General features: G+C 40.2%; 1 protein-coding gene and 1 long non-coding RNA gene across 3 annotated transcripts in view; one reads left to right on the top strand and one right to left on the bottom strand.

Annotated features, from left to right (window-relative positions):
* Positions 1-2,244: 2,244 nt before the first annotated feature.
* On the bottom strand, positions 2,245-19,988 carry LOC144375423 (uncharacterized). 2 transcript variants are annotated; one of them, XR_013435257.1, is made up of 4 exons: positions 19,604-19,988; positions 18,966-19,017; positions 7,644-7,765; positions 2,245-2,942 (listed from the first exon to the last, which is right to left on the bottom strand). It is a non-coding gene; the product is annotated as an uncharacterized LOC144375423 (long non-coding RNA). The 2 variants fall into 2 exon arrangements; XR_013435258.1 differs by lacking the exons at positions 2,245-2,942; positions 7,644-7,765 and adding an exon at positions 15,517-16,476.
* Positions 19,989-20,182: 194 nt separating this feature from the next.
* Snd1 (staphylococcal nuclease and tudor domain containing 1) overlaps positions 20,183-22,489 on the top strand; it is a 410,467-nt gene continuing 408,160 nt past the window's right edge. The window contains exon 1 of the mRNA XM_005319414.4: positions 20,183-20,499. Coding sequence (XP_005319471.1) covers positions 20,422-20,499 — 78 coding nt within the window. The 5' untranslated portion in view covers positions 20,183-20,421. The remainder of the gene's footprint in view (positions 20,500-22,489) is intronic.

Genomic DNA, 22,489 nt, shown 5'->3' with positions numbered 1-22,489 from the left:
CACTGAAAACAAGTTTGTAACAAGCCCTACCGGAGTAGGAAAACCCAGTACTCCATCCAGCCTGGGTAACTTTTCACTATTTAGCAAGACCAAAGGACATGGGAAAGAAAACTCACTTCCTGCAGATAACAATTCTACTTCTTTGTACCAGGAATACCAAGCTATACCTATTCATCTTTATTACATCCACAAAGTCCCCCAAACAACACCTGTTCAGCCTGACAGAAGCCTTATAGTACCTAGAGAACAAGGTATGTAAAGACAGGTAATTATAAAAAAGTCTTATTACTATCTCTGGCTTATTACCATTAAACACAATAACAGGCTTTGAATGACCAATTGTCCAAGGTTTTGTTACCAGTCCAGCTGGCATCCCCTGCACCCTAGTTCTCAGTTCACCTAATTCCTCCTCAATGGTCCTCAGGTTCACTTCTCAATTCTAGATAGAACTAGCTCTTTGCTCTGAAGTTCCAAACTGAAATCGATAATCTGAGCCTTCCTTGGACTGTTCCACATTTCTCTCTCTCTCTCTTTCTTTCTCTCCCCACTCCATTTCCTGGAAGATACTCATCATTAATGTTGAGAGAAAGCCTATTTTTACTTTTTCCTTTTCTTGTCCCACTCTTCAGTTTAGAACTTTCATGGCTATGCTATCCCTACCTAGTTATGCTGGTTTCTCTTTAGTATACTGGTCCTTTGAATTCTTTCTCTTAGTTTTTTTTTTTATATTCCTCATAACTGAATGTGAATCATAACTGCTCCAACCAAACAGTGCTTGGGAGAAAGCTCACCAGAGCTGCTGAACCTCAGTTCCTTTACCTGCATCAGGCGTTTAGCTTGGCAGATCTCGTAGCTCCATGGAATACACCCAGTGCTCTGCATTTTGTGGGACAGCAACCCAAACTCCCTTTATCTCCACAGTCCACTGCCAGCCTGATCAGTGCGACTGAAAGGGGAATCAGCACGCAGAGAGGAAAAAGAAGACACAGATCTGGGAGAGTCAGGGCAGCAGCGAGTGCTCTGAGGCACCAGTCCCCTCCAAACACTATTGTCAATACCCCTTCCTCACTGTGTGTCTAACTTTCTCTAGGGAAAAAATTGAAAAGACTGGCTCTGAACAGAGTCAAATTCTTTGGGTATTATTGGCACTATTAGAGGAAATTGGGCCTAAGACTAGAATTCTTCTTCCTCTTGAGAAAAGAAGGAATGCTCCAACAACCAGTAAAAAGATCAGATCTAACATAATTGTCCAGAAAAAATAGTAGTTACGTTGGATCAGTAGCAAAGAATGCTGATTTTTTTATCTCTGGATTTTTCTTTATAAGTGTGGTGAAATTTTAACTATTTTTAAGGGTACAATTCAGTGCATTAAGTATGTTTACAGTGTTTTATAGCCATCACTACCATTTGTATTCAGAACTTTTTTATCATCCTTAACAGAAATTCTGTACCCTTTAAGCAATGACTCCCCAATTCTCCTCCCCTCAGCCCTTAGTAAGCTCTATTCTACTTTCTGTCCTGATGACTAGGTAGGTGCCACATGTAAGTGGGATCATATAATAGTTGTCTTTTCATGTCTGACTTATTTCATTTAGCATGATATTTTAAAATATGGAGTTAATATACATGCATCTACTTCCCTTTCCTTTATCACTCTGATCTCAATAAAGAAATTAAAGTTGCTTGTGGAGTGATTGGTGGAGGTTTTGGAAAGAATAGAGATGTCTGTGAGCTTTGGGCAATAATGAATATGTCAATCTATGGAGATGAATGGTAAAAAGCAGAGTAAGTGTATAAAGGTGTCAGTCTGTAAAACAACATCAGACTCTTCTAGAGGTCATGGCTCACATAGTTGAGTATGGGAAGAGCCCCACGTGAAAGAATACAAGAGAAACACACCAGCTGGCCCAAAGAGATGCTAAGCAATTCCAACAGGCAATGGCAGCTGGCCTCTCAGCTTAAGAGGCTTGGGTTTTTCTGAACTGGAGAATGAGTTTCCTTGAGTTCTGATCTGGTTAGAATGGCAACAAAGAAATAAGGGCAAAATAGAGAAATTCAGATGCCAAAGTGAATCCTGCCTCATAGTTTCTAAATTCTTCCTCTTCAACCATTCTCAACCTTAAGTTACAGTCTTGAACATTCATGGACTGGGAGAAGAAAGGGGAAAATTTGAAATAGCAGGAAGGAGTATGTGGGAGGAAGATGGAAAGAGAAGACATGGGAATCTCTATCCTCTCTTCACTTTCCGCTTTATCTGTCCTACCACACTGATGGAGGAGGTTGGCACCATTGTCAAGTGTGTGGAGGAGAACACATTGCCCAGGAAAACTGAGATTTAGGCTTTATAACCCTCAACTTTCTTCAGAATAAAGTTACCTTAGTTCACCTTTTCTTCTTTATCATAGGAAGGTATGTTAATTTGTAACAGATGCCATAACAAATTGCTACAAACTAAGTGGCCTAAATAATGTAACTTTATTTTCTTACTGTTCTGGAGGCCAGAAGTCTGAGACAGATGTTAGCAAAGACGTGTTCCCTTTAAAGATGCTGGGAAAGGATTGGCTCAGATCTTTCTACTAACCTCTGGTAATTCCTTGGTTTGTGGCAGCATAACTCCAAATCTATAGTTTTCTGTGTGTGTGTGTATGTGTGTGTGTGTGTGTGTGTGTGTGTGTGTGTGTGTGTGTGTGTGTGTCTGTCTGTCTGTCTGTCTGTCTTCTGGAATTTTCTTACCTCACCAGAAGTTCTTTTTGGGGACCACTCAAATTTGGGCCAACACCACTTTGAACTGGTCATCATGTTTTTGTTGATGCTTTAGATCTCATTTTAGGCTCATTCAGTCGGTCTCTGAAAGTTCTAGACACCCAGTAATCACAGTGGCTTGAGAGGCTGAGGCAGGAGGATTGCAAGTTCAAAGACAGCTTCAGCAATTTAGCAAGACCCTGTCTCAAAAAAAAAAAAAAGGCTGAAGAGGTGACTCAGTGGTTAAGAGCCCCAGTCAATTCCTGGTACCAAAAGCAAACAAATACATAAATAAATACAAACAATGATAAATACTAGAGAGAACAAGGGAGAAAAGGAACCCTTTTACATTGTTGGTGGGATTGTAAATTAATACAACCACTATGGAAATCAGTATGGAGAGTATGGAGGTTCTTAAAAATGTTAGGTATGGAACCACCATATAACCCAGGTATACAACCCGTCCGTGTTTATCCTAAATTGTTAAGGTCAACATACTATATCAATACATAAGTACTCATGGTTATAGCTGCACAATTCACAGTAGCCAAATTATGAAATCAGCCAAGGTGTTGGTCAATGGATGAATGAATAAAGACAATGTGATATACATACACAAAGGAGTTTTATTCAGCCATAAAGAAAATAAGATTATGTCATTTGCAGGAAAATGTTGGCATTTGATAACATTATGTTAAGTGAGATAAGTCAAACTCAGAAAGCCAAAGGTCATATGTTTTCTCTCATATGTGCAATATAGAAAGAAAAAAGGGGGAAGAAAGGTGTGAGGAAGATCTCATGAAAATAGAGAAAAGGGATTGGGGGAGGTAAGAGGGGAAGGAAAGGGGAGATACTGCAGAACAATTCTGATCAAATTATATTGTCACAGTGTGTGTGTGTGTGTGTGTGAGAGAGAGAGAGAGAGAGAGAGAGAGAGAGAGAGAGAGAGAGAGAGAGAGAGAGAATATGTGACAATGAATCCCATTTTATATATAATTATAATGTGTCAATAAAAATATGGAAAAATAAAAGCTTTGAAAACTTCTAAAAGACTGAATTTAAAAAGACAACAAGAAGCTTCTTAGCTATTAAAATTTATGAATATATGGATTATGCAGGTACACTGAGATACCATGCAACAAAACAAGGCTAAGCAAGACACTCAAATCAGAAAGAGACTCTTGCTACTTTTCTGAGCTGTTGTTTTATGGTCACATGGGACTCCTATTCATTCTTTCTCACACAGGTGAATTCTGATCCGAGGCTAGAATGGTATAACACTGGACTATCAATCATGCTGTCATTGAAGAGAAGCAATTTTCTCTCTTTCCAGGGTGCAATCTGGATTGTATTGGCCAGTAGATAGGGCAGCAGGGACTACATCCTGCAAAAAAGCAGCAACACTATTCCCTAAATGAGTAATTAAAGCTGAACTCTGGGCTCTTTTCTAGCATTATAAAATCAGCATGCTCACCCCACACATCTGTGGGGAACTGAGAAATGCCCTCTCTGTGGAGCAGGGTGCAGGAGGGGAGTAGGGACCTCTCTGAGCACCCAAGCACTACAGGAATGTCTTGTTGGGCAAAAGTGTATCAGTACCATGTATCTTCTAACCAGTTGCAAGCTTTGTGAGAGCATTTATTATACTCCTACTCTGTTCTGACTCCTTTTCTCTCTCTTGCCCAATTTTTATACTGATGTGAAATGGAGGAAAATAATGCCTGGAGTGAAATTTTTATATAGGAGGATGTTTAATTATAATGTTTTTTGTTGTTGTTGTTTAGAGGAAGAAACAGAGACATTTAAGAAAACAAAATCATAAGCAAAAGGTAGGTGAATGGGAGGAAGAGAAGAAATGAGAAAGGAAGTGAATAACTAGCAAAGTCTGTGTAGTAGTAAACATTAATTTACCTGAACAAATTTTCCCACTTGTCTGTCTTAAGAATAATAAATTGGCTTTACACCTTAAAGAAGAACAAGCTAGAAATCTTCCTTGGAATTCCATAGGTAGTAACCTCTGAGAGAGAGTCCATCCTAATTCTCCCAGGATAACTCAAGTACTACAAATGGAAATATCTTTAGTGACAGTTAAAACGAACAAACATCCTAGTATTTGCCCTTGAATCTGGAGACCCCCAGTTTGGAAAACACACTTTTAATCACCTGGATCTGCCACACAGGGCTGGATAGGATTGAGAAAGTTTACATTTGCTTGACTTACAGTGAGAAAAGCAGATAGTCACAGCTTCAAGCAAAACTTGTTTAGGAGGAGAGGGCTGAGATGAGGAGACCAGCATGAGTGGGTGACTTAGGTGGGCTCAGGATTCTGTAGAAGGGTCCCAAATGACTTAGTTGAAATTGGGTTGCTTGAAGAATAAAGCATTAAGATGAAAGAAATTAAGGGCATAAAAATAGGAAAAGAAGAACTTAAATTATCACTATTTGCGGATGACATGATTCTACACCTAGAAGACCCAAAAGGGTCTACAAAAAAACTACTAGAACTAATAAATGAATTCAGCAAAGTGGCAGGATATAAAATCAACACACATAAATCAAAGGCATTTCTGTATATCAGAGACAAATCCACTGAAATGGAAATGAGGACAACCACCCCATTCACAATATCCTAAAAAAAAAAATACTTGGGAATCAACCTAACAAAAGAGGTGAAAGATTAATACAATAAAAACTACAGAACCCTAAAGAGAGAAATAGAAGAAGATCTTAGAAGATGGAAAAATATACCCTGTTCATGGATAGGCAAAACTAACATCATCAAAATGGCAATATTACCAAAAGTTCTCTATAGATTTAATGCAATGCCAATCAAAATCCCAACGGCATTACTTGTAGAAATAGATAAAGCAATCATGAAATTCATTTGGAAAAATAAAAGACCCAGAATAGCAAAAGCAATTCTAAGCAGGAAGTGTGAATCAGGCGGTATAGCGATACCAGATTTCAAACTATATTACAGAGCAATAGTAACAAAAACAGCATGGTACTGGTACCAAAACAGGCGGGTGGACCAATGGTACAGAATAGAGGACACAGAGACTAATCCACAAAGTTACAACTATCTTATATTTGATAAAGGGGCTAAAAGCATGCAATGGAGGAAGGATAGCCTAGCATCTTCAACAAATGGTGCTGGGAAAACTGGAAAACCATATGCAACAAAATGAAACTGAATCCCCTCCTCTCGCCATGCACAAAAGTTAACTCAAAATGGATCAAGGAGCTTGATAGCAAATCAGAGACTCTGTGTCTGATAGAAGAAAAAGTTGGCTCCGATCTACATATTGTGGGGTTGGGCTCCAAATTCCTTAATAGGACACACATAGCACAAGAGTTAATAACAAGAATGAACAAATGGGACTTACTTAAACTAAAAAGTTTTTTCTCAGCAAGAGAAACAATAAAAGAGGTAAATAAGGAGCCTACATCATGGGAACAAATTTTTACTCCTCACACTTCAGATAGAGCCCTAATATCCAAAGTACACAAAGAACTCAAAAAAATTAGACAATAAGTTAACAAATAACCCAATCAACAAATGGGCCAAGGACCTGAACAGACACTTCTCAGAGGAGGACATACAATCAATCAACAAGTACATGAAAAAATGCTCACCATCTCTAGCAGTCAGAGAAATGCAAATCAAAACCACCCTAAGATACCATCTCACTCCAGTAAGATTGGCAGCCATTATGAAGTCAAACAACAACAAGTGCTGGCGAGGATGCGGGGAAAAGGGGACTCTTGTACATTGCTGGTGGGACTGCAAATTGGTGCGGCCAATTTGGAAAGCAGTATGGAGATTCCTGGGAAAGCTGGGAATGGAGCCACCATTTGACCCAGCTATTGCCCTTCTCGGACAAGACCTTAAAAGACCTTAAAAGAGCATACTACAGGGATACTGCCATATCGATGTTCATAGCAGCACAATTCACAATAGCTAGACTGTGGAACGAACCCAGATGCCCTTCAATAGATGAATGGATAAAAAACAATGTGGCATTTATACACCATGGAGTATTACGCAGCACTAAAAAATAACAAAATCATGGAATTTGCAGGGAAATGGATGGCATTAGAGCAGATTATGCTAAGTGAAGCTAGCCAATCCTTAAAAAACAAATGCCAAATGTCTTCTTTGATATAATGAGAGCAACTAAGAACAGAGCAGGGAGGAAGAGCAGGAGGAAAAGATTAACATTAAACAGAGACATGAGGGGGGAGGGAAAGGGAGAGAGAAGGGAAATTGCATGGAAATGGAAGGAGACCCTCATTGTTATACAAAATTACATATAAGAGGTTGTGAGGGGAATGGAAAATAAACAAGGAGAGAAATGAATTACAGTAGATGGGGTAGAGAGAGAAGATGGGAGGGGAGGGGAGGGGGGATAATAGAGGATAGGAAAGGTAGCAGAATACAACAGTTACTAATATGGCATTATGTAAAAATGTGGATGTGTAACTGATGTGATTCTGCAATCTGTATTTGGGGTAAAAATGGGAGTTCATAACCCACTTGAATCTAATGTATGAAATATGATATGTCAAGAGCTTTGTAATGTTTTGAACAACCAATAAAAAAATAAATAAAAGTTATCATACATTAAAAAAAAAGAAAAAAAGTTAAGTTTAAAGAGTTATTACCAGGGAGACTGAAGTTATAATTGATGGGCTAATGAGAGGCAAAGAGAGCCCTAAAAACATTATAGGAATATCAGAGATAGGGAGTAGTTACCATCATCTCCCCTAGAGCTAAAATAGAGCATTAAAGAAAAGGCCACCTGATCCCAAGGCTGAGTGCCAGGACTCAAGGGAATGGGTCAGAATAAGGCTCTTTGGAAGGAGGAAGATTCACAAAGGACCTTACTGGTGAGACTTACCTGCTCTCCGGAGTGCTGAAGAAGCCATCTGCCACAAAAGTGCTCAAGGTGGGGTTGAGAATGTGGCTCAGTGGTAGAGTGCTTGTCTAGCATGTATGAGGCCCTGTGTTCAATTTCCAGTACTGCAAAAAATAAAAAAGTAAAAATAAAACTGCCCAAGGTGGTGCTAGGGAAGCCCTCCAAGGGGGTCTTTAAGCCCTCTCCTGCTAAGCTGAAGCAAAGAGGCAATAAACTGATGACTGTCACAGTAAATCAAACTGTTGGAAGGAGCTTGGGCCATACAAATGTTCCTTATAGGGTGGGAGCCCTAGATTTTCCTATCAGAGAGCTACGCTAGTTCCGCACTTCCTTCCTTCTGTACCACACCTGTTGGCTCTCCATCTTAGTCATTAGGATTACACTTCAGGCCCTACAATATATATTTATTTTTGTCTGCCACCAGGAAGCCTGGACTTTCAGACATGGTAAGCAAAATAATGAGCTAAGAATACTGCAAAAATGTGTAGAAGTTAAATAAATGCCGATATCATGGTTCTCAAGTTTCTGTAACATACGGTTCCACCATGTTGTGATTAAGAGCATGGTCTCTTAACTACTTGCTAATTGCATAACCTTGGACGAATTACCTTGCCTCTCAGTGCCTCAATTTCCTCATCTGTAATGTGGAAAAAATAGTAATATTTTCTTCAGAGGATCATTGAGAGCATGAAATGAATTGATATCAGGCTTGTAGGACAGAGCCTAGCATCTAGTAAGCACTGCATGTCACATTGTATTAGTATCTGAGAATAGCAATACCCTCTCCCATGTGCACCTACACCTCATGAGTCCCCTACAAAAAAAAAAAAAGAATAAAGCATTGAAAGCATCTTATCATGCTTTTAGGGCTTTAAGATTTTGATTTTATTACTTAGTAAGAAGTTCTAAGATCTGGAGAAGGAAAATATTTCAGGGTTAGATTCTCACTCTCCTACATTATTGTGGGTTTAGATAAGATGTAAATGGCTATAATTCTAAAAGATAACCTGAGAGAACACAAATGAAATGAAATTTTATGGCATCTCTTGCATTTGTTGCTATTAATGTGAAACACCAATAATAAAGCTCCTAGATGATAATATGTGTACATGACATATGGTCATAAAATACCTTTATGACCATATGACATATACACATATTTTAAAATGTTCAACCTCATTAGAAATTAGGGGAATGCAAATTAAGACCACAATGAGATCCTCCTATACATCCTTCAGAATGGCTGATGTTAAAAGAGACCAATAATATCAGACACTGAGGAAGCCATGGAATGAAAAGTATACAAAGAACTCAAAAAATTAGACAATAAGATAACAAATAACCCAATCAACAAATGGGCCAAGGACCTGAACAGACACTTCTCAGAGGAGGACATACAATCAATCAACAAGTACATGAAAAAATGCTCACCATCTCTAGCAGTCAGAGAAATGCAAATCAAAACCACCCTAAGATACCATCTCACTCCAGTAAGATTGGCAGCCACTATGAAGTCAAACAACAACAAGTGCTGGCGAGGATGTGGAGAAAAGGGTACTCTTGTACATTGCTGGTGGGACTGCAAATTGGTGTGGCCAATTTGGAAAGCAGTATGGAGATTCCTGGGAAAGCTGGGAATGGAACCACCATTTGACCCTGCTATTGCCCTTCTCGGACTATTCCCTGAAGACCTTAAAAGAGCATGCTACAGAGATGCTGCCATATCGATGTTCATAGCAGCACAATTCACAATAGCTAGACTGTGGAACGAACCCAGATGCCCTTCAATAGATGAATGGATTAAGAAAATGTGGCATCTATACACAATGGATTACTATGCAGCAATAAAAAATGACAAAATCATGGAATTTGCAGGGAAATGGATGGCAATAGAGCAGATTATGCTTAGTGAAGCTAGTCAATCCCTAAAAAACAAATACCAAATGTCTTCTTTGATATAATGAGAGCAACTATGAACAGAGCAGGGAGGAAGAGCAGGAAGAAAAGACTAACATTAAACAGAGACATGAGATGGGAGGGAAAGGGAGAAAAAAGGGAAATTGCATGGAAATGTAGGGAGACCCTCATTGCTATACAAAATTACATATAAGAGGTTGTGAGGGGAATTGGAAAATAAACAAGGAGAGTAATGAATTACAGTAGATGGGGTAGAGAGAGAAGATGAGAGGGGAGGGGAGGGGGGATAGTAGGGGATAGGAAAGGTAGCAGAATACAACAATTTCTAATTGGGCATTATGTAAAATTGTGGATGTGTAACCGACGTGATTCTGCAATCTGCATTTGGGGTAAAATTGGGAGTTCATAACCCACTTCAATCTAATGTATGAAATATGATATGTCAAGAGCTTTGTAATGTTGTGAACAACCAATAAAAAAAAGAAAAAATAATAAAATAAAGACTCAAGCTAAAAAAAAAAAGAAAAAAAAGAAAATTCTCATATGCTGAAGGAGGGAGTCAACATCAGTACAATTTTTTTTTGGAAACCTGTGATGTTATCTACCAAATTAAACATATTCACACTTATGATCCCTAGGTATTCCCTCCCAAAATACATGCACATAAATATTTATTTGTAATAGCTGAAAATTGGATGCAACTCTACCATGAATTAACTACTTCAAACTAAGTGGTGTAAAACAACCACCATTATCATGCTTATGAATTCCGTGGGTCATGAGTTCAGAAAAGGGATTGCTTGTCTTAGCTCCATATCTGTAGCTTTTGCTGGGAGGCCTCAGAAACTGTAACTCAATGGGGAGAGGCTGGAATTAGCTGAAGGCTGGTTCACTCATATATCCTCTCTGTTAGGGACATATGCCTGTTGGCCAAAGTGCCTGCATATGACCCTTAATGTTGTAGTTTGGATTCTCTCACATCGAGGTGATGGTTCCCAAGTGCAGGCATCCCCAAAGATCACAGTAGAAGTACATAGCATTTTTATGGCCTAGCATCGGAAGCCATTTTTAGGGTACTTTATTAGCTGAGGAAGAGTAAAGGCCCACCAGATTCAAGATGGAGGAATGTAGATTCAACCTCCTAAGAAGAGAAATGTCAAGGTCATTTTGAGAATGAACATGTTTTTTGAGAGATATTGTTGTGGCCACCTTTGGAAAACACAGACTTTTACAAGTCATTTGTCCATCAACAGTAGAATGGATAAATATATGGTGGTATATTAATTACAGTGGACTACTAGACAACAATGAAGTTGAAAAAAATGACAATTATATGAAATAATCTGTGTTAATGTCTTTATGTGCTGAACAATGGAAGCCATATGAAGCAATACGGATTGCTTAATTCCAATTATAAATTTTATTTATCGATTTATTTTGCAGTATGGGTGCTGAATCCATGGACATTCTACCACTGAGCTACATCACCAGCTCTTTTTACTTTATTTTGAGACAAATATTTTGCCTAGGCTTGACATGAGCTCCCTCTAATCCCTTATGATGCCACATGCCTGCTCAGAACTCTTTCAGTAAGATTATCACTAGAACCGTGTGATGCTAACATTAGGTACTGGAGCCAGCAAAATTGTGAGCTACATACACCTTCTGCATTATAAATTTAAAAAACAAAAATAAATTTTCCAGCTTTTCCTCAAACTTGAGATCCTCCTGCCTCAGCCTCCCAAGTTGCTGGGATTATGGGTATGTGTCATGGTGTCTAGCTCCAGGTATATATATATATTTTTTGGTGGTGTTGGAGATTGAACTCAGGACCTTGTGTATGCTAGGCAAGCACTGTATCAACTGAGTTACATCCCCAGCCCCAGTTATAATTTTTTTTAAATTTTATTTTAGTTGTTGATAGAATTTTATTTTTATTTATTTATATGTGGTGCTGAGAATCAAAACCACTGCCCCACACATGCTAGACAAGCACTCTACCACTGAGCCACCACCCTAGCCCTGTCTCATTATAATGTTTTTTTGAAAAATAAAGTCATACTGTTTCAGGATGCATTCTTAGAACAGCAGTTAGGTCAGTGATTTCTGGGGGAAGCTGGTCACTCATTTCTTGGCTTGCATGGTAATTGCCTTGTTGTTCATTTTGTAATAAGTCATTAAACTTTACATTTTTGTTTTGAGCACTTTTCTGAGTCTTATATTTCACAATAAAAAGATTGAGAAATTAATCTCATGGTACTGAGAACTAGTTTGAAAATAATTCACCATAAGCCCTACAAATGTCACCCAGCAAGTCACAGAACATTAAATTCTGTTTTCATCCCTAAAAATTTTGTTGGATTTGTTGTTGTTTTCAGTGCTGGAGACTGAATCCGCAGCCTCACACATGCTAGGCAAGCTCTCTACCACTGAGCTACATCCCCTGCTGTTGGGTTATCTTTCTTTGCTTGGGTTATTTTTAATTGCATGCATGCCTTATTAACTCTTTGCAAATAATATGCAAAACTATTTTGTGTCCTGGGGCTTTTTACATTGTGCTTTACTTAAATATAGTTTCCAACATGTCAGTTTAACAGATTCCTAATATTTCATTGTGTTTACATACCTTAGGTTTTCTTAGCGATTCTCAAATTCTCAAGATCATCACCATCGTTAACCTTATTAACCTTATTCAGAACTGCATGGATCCCAGGCACTTGAAGTAGCCCCTTCATTATCTCACATATAATATGACAACAACCCAGTAAGACAGGCACTAACTACTACATTCCCATTTTATAGAGGAGGAATGTTTCACAAACAATTCGTACCCTGACAGTCACACTTTAGCGCCCTCACTCTCAACCCCATGCCCCCTCACTCTCAACCTCATGCCATCATTTTTGCCTTGAGCTCCTCCCAATTCTGTGTTAGGACATTTCCCCACCTGAGTTTTCCCAAAACAGAATCACCAGGTCAAAAGACTCACTTGAATATTCCAGGTTATTCTTTGTCCACTGTGAACCAATTTACAAAGACATCCTGGATGGTTTGAGTGAAGGGTTAGAGGGATGTCAGGTTCAAGATATTCAGTTTTAGAGTTTTTTCTGTCCAACTTCCCTAACCAAGGTAATATGTACATGCTGGGGAGTGCCTAAATATTATCCTCTTCGCTTAACCCACTTAGAATATTTTAGACCCACTTAGTATATTTTAAGAAAGTTCTTTATTTTCTCTTTCTTACATGTTTTAGTTCATATCAGTACCTGGAAGAAAAGAACTAAATATTTTAGCCTTTTTAAAAAAACTTTTATTTTGTGATGCCAGGGATTGAACCCAGTGCCTCACACACGCTAGGCAAGCACTCTACCACTACCCACAACCCCAGCCCTATTTCGGTCTTTTTTTTAAACATTTTTTTAAAGGGAGAGAGAGAGAGAGAGAGAGAGAGAGAGAGAGAGAGAGAGAGAGAGAGAGAGAGAGAGAATTTTTTTTAATATTTATTTTTTAGTTTTCGGCGGATACAACATCTTTGCTTGTATGTGGTGCTGAGGATCAAACCCAGGCCGCACGCATGCCAGGCGAGCGTGCTACCACTTGCGCCACATCCCCAGCCCCTGGTCTTATTTTTTGAAGCAGATCTTTTTCTTTTATGAAGATTGTTACCGAAAGATTTTTTTTTCACTGAATTACAATCTAATAGTATTCTTTTAGGTTTTTGTGAAACTTTTTAATAAAATATTCATTTCTGCATATGTTACAAAACTGTCAGAAATGTTGCCTGTTACATTACTCCTTGTTATTTAGGTAGTCATGTAATGAAAACCTTCTAGAATTCAATGTCAAGGGAAATGTTTCTCTTCCTATGAAACAATACACTTCCTTTGATCAGACAATGAGAATTATAGAACCTTAATTTATCTTTTAAATTTTTGTCTTGGTTACAAGTTTTTCTAATTCAAAATGAATTAAAATTTTCCCATCCTGAGTATCTGATATTTGAATGTAAGCTCCCAGAAGGCACAGATTTTGTCTATTTTGTTCCATGTTCCAGGGACAAAGCTCTAGGCAGAAGGAAACATCATAAACACCCTAAGCAACTATTGAGACCTTGTCTCAAAGAAAAAAAATAAATTTAAAAAGAATGTTGATCAATGGTTAAGCACCTGGATTCAGTACCCCCCCCCCAAAAAAAAGAAGATAAAAGAAAGAGCCTGCCCTTCCTTCCTTCCTGGTACATAAACATCACGTAACTCTATGGTTCTTTGGGGTGTTTCAGTTGTAGCATAAAGTAGCATCCTAAACTCCTGAAGAACTCTTAAGAGAATGAACTCTACTAATTGTGCTTCACTAAATAATGGAGTATAATTTTAAAATTATCTTGCTGCTTCATAAAACCACCTCTTATTGGAATTTGTGCCACTCTGGGATGCTGAAACAAATTTGGGCTAAAGAAGAAACAGAGATAATTTTTCTGCTTCTTGGTGTCTCTGTGGTATTCGTGTAGAATTTGTTTGAAATTGTTTTTCTACCTGAACAGTTCTCCTTTAGGAAAATTAACCTAAGGGAGGTCTAGCACCGCCATTCTGAAATCCACTGAGTGGACATGTGCCCCTTCAAGCTGTCACCCAAACTCTGGCTTCTTGCCTCAGCCCCACCCCTGCTCTTTGACTTCCAGCAATGACGTGTCTTCCTGGAGTTTGGTCCTTTACAAAGGCTGCCCTACCTCCACATTCCAGCAACTCTCTTTCTGTTCACAAATCCCTAGGGCTTATTACCTTACTTCTTGGTTTGTTCTTGCATTCCTGACCATTTTTTTTTTTTTTTGCTTCCTCTTGGTTGTTCTGGTCCCTTAGCTCTGACAGCTGACATTGGCTGTCCTGGTGGGCACTATGCCTACCCACCTCAGAGGTCTGACATAAGTTCCAATCAGCTTCTGGAGATTTCAGGATACTACCTTTCCTGGGCATCAGAGTCACTGCTGCCATAGAGACTTATGATGTTTTCTGATTCCTCAGTCCCCCCCCCCCACCTTTTTAGAAGATTGAGAACATCCAATGTGACTATCTCAATATCTTTCTCCTCTTCTTCAAAATATTCCTTCATCATCACATGGTGACTCTTCCTTTGCTCTTGACTTTAAATGAGAACTTTTTTTCTGGAAAACCCTATTAACAAATGGGAGAACTGACACTAGCCTTAGTTGATGGAAGATTACATGAGGAAAGTCACCATCCTAGTCTATTAGTTACACTCAAGAATTGTTAGTATTTGCCTGACATGTTGGTGCATACTTGTAATCCCAGCAACTCAGGAGGCTGAGGCAGGAAGATTGCAAGTTCAAAGCCAGCCTTAGCAACTTAGGAAGTCCCTCAGCAACTTAGTGACCTCGTTTCAAAGTAAAAAAATAAATTAAAAAAGGAGCTGGGAATGTTGCTCAGTGGTTAAACACCTGGGTTCAGTACCAAAAAAAAAAAAAAAAAAGAGTTGTTAGTTCTTTAGTTTCTGAAGCTACTATGACTTGGGCCACATCCTCAGACCTTTGAACTTGCCAACCTCATAAGAACAAGACTCATAAGAGCAATCCTCTTGCTCAGCCTCTGGAACTGCTGGGATTACTGGTATCTGCCACCACGTCCAGCTTAGCATGTTCTTTCTGATACACAGCATCAGGCTAAAGTTAAGGTATATGTGGTTTCCAGGATTCAGGAAGAGGCAGAGACACAGACTATTATTGGCAAGAGTTAAATAAAATGTATGATTCAATGAACTATTCTATTTTGGGAGCTGTCCAGTGATAATAGTCCACTATAATCTCCAACCTGCCCACTTAATATCTCCAATATTCTCAGGTTCAATGTCCAGGAAACACAAAGATATATAATGGATATGTGGAATGCAAGAAATGGTAAATAAGGACATCTCAGCAACCTTTGCATACAATTGAATTGACTAAATACTTTAATTCATTCAAAATAGATGTATCAAGTTCTGATTCTTTATAAGGCAGTGCCAGGTCAATAGGGAGCACAAAAACTAACATGACTTCTAAGAGCTTATAAAAAAGTTTACAGGCCAGTTCAACTAACAGGGAATATAGTGCACAGTGCTAGAAGGGTATCATCCCAAGTGTCTGAAGATAGAGGGGTGGGAGATGTTACTCCTGCTTGGAGGTATCTCACAAAATTTTTAGGGGAAAAGCTGTGTTAGAGCTGAGCTATAAAAGGTCATTATAAATGGAGGCAATTGGGGGACAGAGGGACAGAGAGCCCTGGGTATGTTTGGGTGAGTTTTCTACAGTGGTTTGAGCTGCTGGAGCCAGTGAACAACTTAGGGCAATGCCAACCAGGGTATGTCCTTTTGTAGACCACAGGTAGGTGAACTGGAGGGAGCCCATGCTCCCTGACTTCATACTCTATAAAGGCAGGTTTTGGAAATGGGGGCCAGAAAGAGCAAGTCTTACTGCTTTGGGCTTTTTTTGCTTTGGAGAGAATGAGAAGTCATAGCTGTACGTTGAAAGAGGGAATGGAGCTTAGGAACAGGACAGAGTTCTAAAGTGGTGAAATGGGACCAGAAGCAAAGAAGTGGTCCAGTGCTCAGGGCATCTTAACATCTGTTTTGGATTCCCTCTACTTTGTTAGCCTAAATGCTATCTTTGCCTACCCTGCAGTAAGAAGCGGCCTTATGATGGACAATTCTGGGGAAACTTTTGCTTTCCTGATAAAAATGGACAGATATTTCTGGCACTGGTTTCTCCTCTTCTTGCCTTCTTTTCTTCTAGTGCCTGGAGCTGAAGTAGCTATTCTGCAGCTACCCCATGGAAAAGCCAGGAAAATTGCAGAGATGCCTGCATATGGAGATAGCTGAGCCTGTAAACAAATACTTCCAACTTCTTGACCTGTAGTGGGGAAAATGCACATTTATCCCATAATGAATGTAGTTTGCTGTTATTTGATGAAACTTTCCTAATTTGGAGTTTGCTAGCCACTGACCTCAGGATTCTGGGGATAGAGAGAAGGAAATCCTCAAGTTCCATCCTTGCTTGATCATCTCCTTTTAAGGGACTCAGACAACATGCTACCCTATCATCAATGCGGTACCATTGGCTGGAGTATTCCTCATTTTTTTTTTCTTAGAAATTTGTGTGGCAGACAAAGTCTACAGTGATAAAACTCAGTGGTCAAAGTGAATAGCTACAGCAGCAGCAAATCAATATATATTTATCCAAGGCTACTGACAAAGCAGAGGCATTGATTAATCACATTTGGGATAACTGAATGAACGTTGGACTTGGCACTGAATGTCAAAAGGATAGGGTACAAAGTTGACCCATTAACTAAACGTTTTTTAACCTTTGCACCAAGCATATAATTTTATAAATGCATATTACACTTTCATAAATCCTTTTGATTGAGTTACTATAAGATAGGGCTAGGGCTGGGGATGTGGCTCAAGCGGTAGCGCGCTCGCCAGGCATGCGTGCGGACCGGGTTTGATCCTCAGCACCACATACAAACAAAGATGTTGTGTCTGCCAAAAACTAAAAAACTAAAGAAATATTAAAATTCTCTCTCTCTCTCTCTCCCTGTTAAAAAAAAAGAAGTATAGAGATAAGGAGCCAAGATTAGATTGCAGACCTGACAGTGATAATATATATAAAAAAAGATAGGGCTAATTGGAGAAACTATCTTCCTTGGATTGATATAATTGTTTTTATTTTGGTACTGGAGATTGAACCTAGAGGTGCTTTACCATTGAGTGACATCCCATCCCTTTTTATTACTAGTTTTTAAATTTTGGGAAAAGGACTTGCTAAGTTGCCCAGGCTGGCATCAAACCTGTGATCCTTTTGTCTCAGACTTCCAAGTTGTTGGAATTATGGGTATGTGCCACAATGCTTGGTTCTGAATTCTACTTTTAATATTACAAAGTAAATTATTTTCTTTCTAAAGTTTTTAAAAATGATGGCTTATGCCTTTGTGCATTTTAATCAAGTTGTAACTATATGAAGCACATAGAAATAACTTAAAAACCTATGTAGGCTGGGTGTGGTGGCTCATGCCTGTGAAGGCTGAGTCAGGAGGATCAAAAGTTCAAGGCCAGCCTCAGCAGTTAGGTCCTAAGCAACTTCATGAGACCCTAACTCAGAATTAAAAAAAAAAAAAAAGTCTGGAGACATAGGTCAGTGGTAATGCGCCTCTGGGTTTAATCCCTAGCATCCGCCTTCCAAATTCATGAATATTATTGTAATAGACATGACAGCAAGAATAAAATTTTTTTTAAAGAGAGAGTTAGAGAGGGAGAGGGAAAATTTTTCAATATTTATTTTCTAGTTTTTGGTGGACACAACATCTTCGTTTGTATGTGGTGCTGAGGATCAAACCCAGGCCGCACACATGCCAGGCGAGCGCCCTACCGCTTGAGCCACATCCCCAGCCCAAGAATAAAATTTAATCACCTAGTCAATACCATAGTCTCTAGGCCATATGTATTAAATTAATTAAAAAATAACAGTAAAAATTCACTTCCTCAGTTGCATTAGGTACACTTGAGGTGTTCATTAACCACAAGTGGTTGGTGGCTATCATATTGAACAGAGCAGATATACGTCATTTTCATCACTGTAGAAAGTTAGTTTAGATAGCACTGACCTAGATAAAACTTGGGTTGGTGAGGTTTTTCTTTCAAATAAACATACGGGAGCAGAGGAAAGGAAGCAGGAAGTTAACATCCCAGTGTTTTCTCCTGTCTACCCAAAGGAAGCTTACTGGAGGTGAAAACTATTCCTAGCTTCTGGATTCTACTGGTGCAGGCTGAGGATAAGAGCAGGCTTAGAAGCAGGCTAACCTAAGAGAACACTGTTTATGGTAGAAAGTTCTGGATTCAAATCTTGATTTAATCCTTTAAGCTTTGATCTAGAGTTGGTTGGTTACCTTTTTAAAATGAATTAATGTCCTCTTTCAAAGAGAGATTTGTATCTTTTTTCTAGGGTTGTCCTAAGGATTAAATTACACAATGTAGATAAAAACATTCAGAAGGGAATCTGTTTAGTACATATATTTAGTGCTCAAAATATTTTGGCCATTATTTCTGACAGCTTGTGTTAACTGTTACACAATAGACAACCAAAACAAGGTAAAGGGGAATTAATTGGTGAGTGGGGAAAAAGGATAGCAATTAGGATCAAAGAAGAAGGTGTTTAGGTTTAGTATCAGTCACGAAGTTATACTGTTTAGCTGCCCCGGAGAGGAAGGCTAAAATGGTGCAAAGGTTATGTTCACTGAAGATAAGGTCAAGGATCTAAGAAGTTAAGGTATTGGTAAGTCATGCTCACAAATACTGAAGTGATTCAGGATCATTAGGTAGAGAAGAGTGTGTACCAGGTACCTGCAATCTCATAGAACTGCCAACGTAGGAGCTGGGCCAGGTAGAGGACAACCTGAATCAGATGGGAGAAGGGTGTAATCAGATGGAACGTGTCTCCACGAATATTTATTTATTTTTGAAGAGGGTAGAGAATTCATGGGATGAAAGGGGAGAGCTGAGAAGATGCTGCCTACAAAACCTGACCTTGGAATACGTGAAATGTGGGAGAATAAGCAACCTTTTCTTGAAAAAGCTACAGGGGAACTGGTGCCTTCAATGTACAGGAAGGCTTTACAATTAAATGACGTACTACACGTTAGGTTTTTGGCTCCACATAGTGGGCACATGAACAAATTAGTTCTCGCTAAACATTCACTTAAGTACTTTCCAGTCCCTCTCCCTGTTTCTTTACTCAAAACGTTGAGCTAGGAGAAGGGACAGTGTTGGAGGCGCTCACCACACTCAGGATTTGTCTCCTCCGGATGAGGGAGTGCGCTTACCGAGGTTTTTCCTTAACCTCAGTAGAAGCTGCAGGGAAGCTTCTACTGCGTACGGAACACGTCATCCCTTTAGGAGACATTCACTCCTTCTTTCGACAAACATTAGTAGAGCAGCTACCAAGAGCTAGACCCCAGGGACAAGATACGAAACAGACACACTCTCGATCGCCGGGAGGTCGCGCAGACGTGTTCCGAGTCAAAACCAACATCTGCAGGATCTTTCACGATGCTCCGACTTCCAAGTTCTCTTCATATTGTTAGTTGAGGTGAAATGTAGGAAGTCGGTGTAAAGCTGGTACCGGAATTGCTTCCAGGCTTGGCCGCGGTGGTTCTGGCCTCCTAGTTGCATTCTTCAGTTTGGACGCACCTACCTGATTCGCCCGCGTACACCTGGGCTTCGCCGGGGCCGAAGGGGCAGGGCTCGAGGGCGGGATCACCTGTGGGCGGAGCCAGGCGGAGGGCGAGGTTGACTCCGCCCCCGGGACTCCCATGGCCCCTTGCGCCTCACGGCCAGATGCTGACGTGTCCTTTCCTTCCCACTACACCTCCCGACACTACCTACTTGGGCTGCCCCGGAAGTCCCGCCCCATATTTAGGCCGTCACCGCAAATCAGCTCTTTCAGCGCTTCCTGGAGCTCTCCACCGGTTTTAGGACCAAGAGGTGGGGCTCCGTAAGCAGGGTGCCTATTGGCTCTAGGTCCGGCGGGCTTAGGATTCTAATTGGCCAGAGGGCGGTGGCGCTCTGGCACGCTTGCGCGGCGAGTAGAACGTGTGGTGGCGGCGGAGATCGCGTCTCCTCTTTTGCTCCTAGTCCCGCTGCTGCTCCAGTGAGCGCCCAGCGCGTTGGTCTAGTTTATCGCTCGCAGCTGGTCGCTCGCCTGCCTCTCTTTTCGGCGACCTCTCACCAAAGCCGACACCCACACTGACATCTCCAGTCCGGCCGGCCGCTCCACTCGCTTACCTTGCCAGCTCCACACATGGCCTCCTCCGCACAGAGCGGCGGCTCCTCCGGGGGACCCGCGGTCCCCACCGTGCAGCGGGGCATCGTCAAGATGGTGAGAGCGGGGCCCCGGACCTGGACCCCTCTGCCGCCTTCGATCGGGAGTCAGACATTGACTCCTTTTTTCCCTCCTGCCAGCCTGCATGGTCTCCAGATTCCCTTTCCTCTGTCCCCTTTCTCACTTTCCGCCCATCCTCCGAATCCCCTCACTAGACAGAACCCAACATGAGCTCCGCTTGGTCTTTGCTTTCTGTATACTCCCGCATCAGGGGTCACAGCGATTTTAGTGGTCGCAGCTTTCGGATCTCCTGACTCTACCAGGACAGATCGATTATTGATTTATTAACGGAGATAGTTCGTTGATATTTGTCCTCTCATTCCCCTCTTTAGGTCCATTTTGACATATGCTGAGCAGTTTGCAGTTTTTCAAGATCCTGCTATCCTCTCTTTCCTGGAACCCTAGGAGTACTTGGCCATCATGAAGCTTTTCCGTTTCCACCGACACTCAGTTACATACTCCAACTTTTCTCACTCTGTGTTCCTCTTTTCCCCCTCCATATCTTGTGTCTAGTCTGTAGGTCTGGGAGTTCCTGATCATTGTGTCCTTTGACTCTTAAATTTTTAAGCAGCTGGAATCTTAATGATCATTATCTCCTCATCCCTTAAGTATAAGAGACAAGTTTAAAGAGAGCAAGTGATTTGCCTAAGTGCACATGGCAAGGGTTGGAGCCAGGAAAAACATCCAGGTGTTCTGATTCCTAGTACAGGCTTTTAACACTAAGTTCTGCCTGCTTTTATATGCCTTTGCTTTCTATATTCTTGAATTTTGACTTAACCTTGCATGATGATGAACTAGGTTCATCTCTAGTTCCATGATAATTTTGTATTGTAGATCTGCTTTATCATTGGCCCCCCTCAGTTGTCCTCTTCTTAGCCCTCCCAAATTTTGGAACCTGACATTTCTTTGGGTATCAGGTTGTCTGGTTGTAATGACGATAAACCTTTAGATTTCATTTTAGACTGCAATTCTTGACTTTTCCATCAGGAATGGCAAAGCTCCTTTATGACAATTTCTCCCAGGTTTCCACAGTTTTTCCTGTTGTAGTGTTCTACAGCTTGTGTGTGTGTGTGTAAATTTGATTTCAAGATTCTCCCCACCCCTTACTTTTCATGTACTAATTTCTTAGGTGTCTGTTGCCAGCTGAGATTCATGGAATATTCAATATTACCTTTTCTCTTTATGTATAATAGTCAGAATTTATCAGAAATTGAATGAGAAGAGCATTTCTAAGGTCTACATGTTCTCTTTGAAATTTTGACCTGACCCATGAAAGGATTATCTTAAAGTGTTTCCTGTTTTATTAACTTTTTCATTTATTCTGATTTTCTCTTTATCATAGGAACAAAGCATCTTTTCACTGTCTCGTGTTGGAATTGTCAGCCTAGAGTGGATTTTTGAGTTTTCTCCTTGTTAATCCAAATTTTTCTTAAAGTCCCCTCTTTTGTGTGATGGGAGTAGAATGAGGCTGAAAATATTTTTGCTTCCACCAGTGCTGGAGGTTTCCAGGTCATCTGGATTCTATGAGGTGATCGTACCTGTTTACAAATTACTCCTGTGGGTACTGAATATCAGTAATCAATTGTCATGTGTTATGCTAGATGTTTTGCACATATTATCATTTAAAATACCTAACAAATCCATAGGGTTGTTCGTTCCATTTTATAGATGTTTAATCTGGGGTTTAGGAAAAAAGTCTATCCAAGGACATGCACTTTCTTATTGGTATTAAAAGGCAGAGAGCTCAGACTTGAACCTGAATCCAGGCCAGTCTGCCAGAGCACAAGCTCTAAAACATCTTGCTGTGAGGCCTCTTGACTCCAGTACTCCAGGGTACTACTTTGTAACATGAAGGGTGGGGTCAGTGATGCATGACCACAAATTGCAGGAAAGTGAAGCTGACTGTAATTGAGTTGAAGAAAGATTAGATGTTATTCTTTGTCTTGTCCGGGAGCTGCTATTATGGTAAGTGACTTCATTTGGTGCT

Source organism: Ictidomys tridecemlineatus, chromosome 2 (genome assembly GCF_052094955.1).
Source record: "Ictidomys tridecemlineatus isolate mIctTri1 chromosome 2, mIctTri1.hap1, whole genome shotgun sequence".
NCBI lineage: Eukaryota > Metazoa > Chordata > Mammalia > Rodentia > Sciuridae > Ictidomys > Ictidomys tridecemlineatus.
Note: the sequence above shows the minus strand (reverse complement) of the source record. Positions and strands in the feature narration are given on the sequence as shown.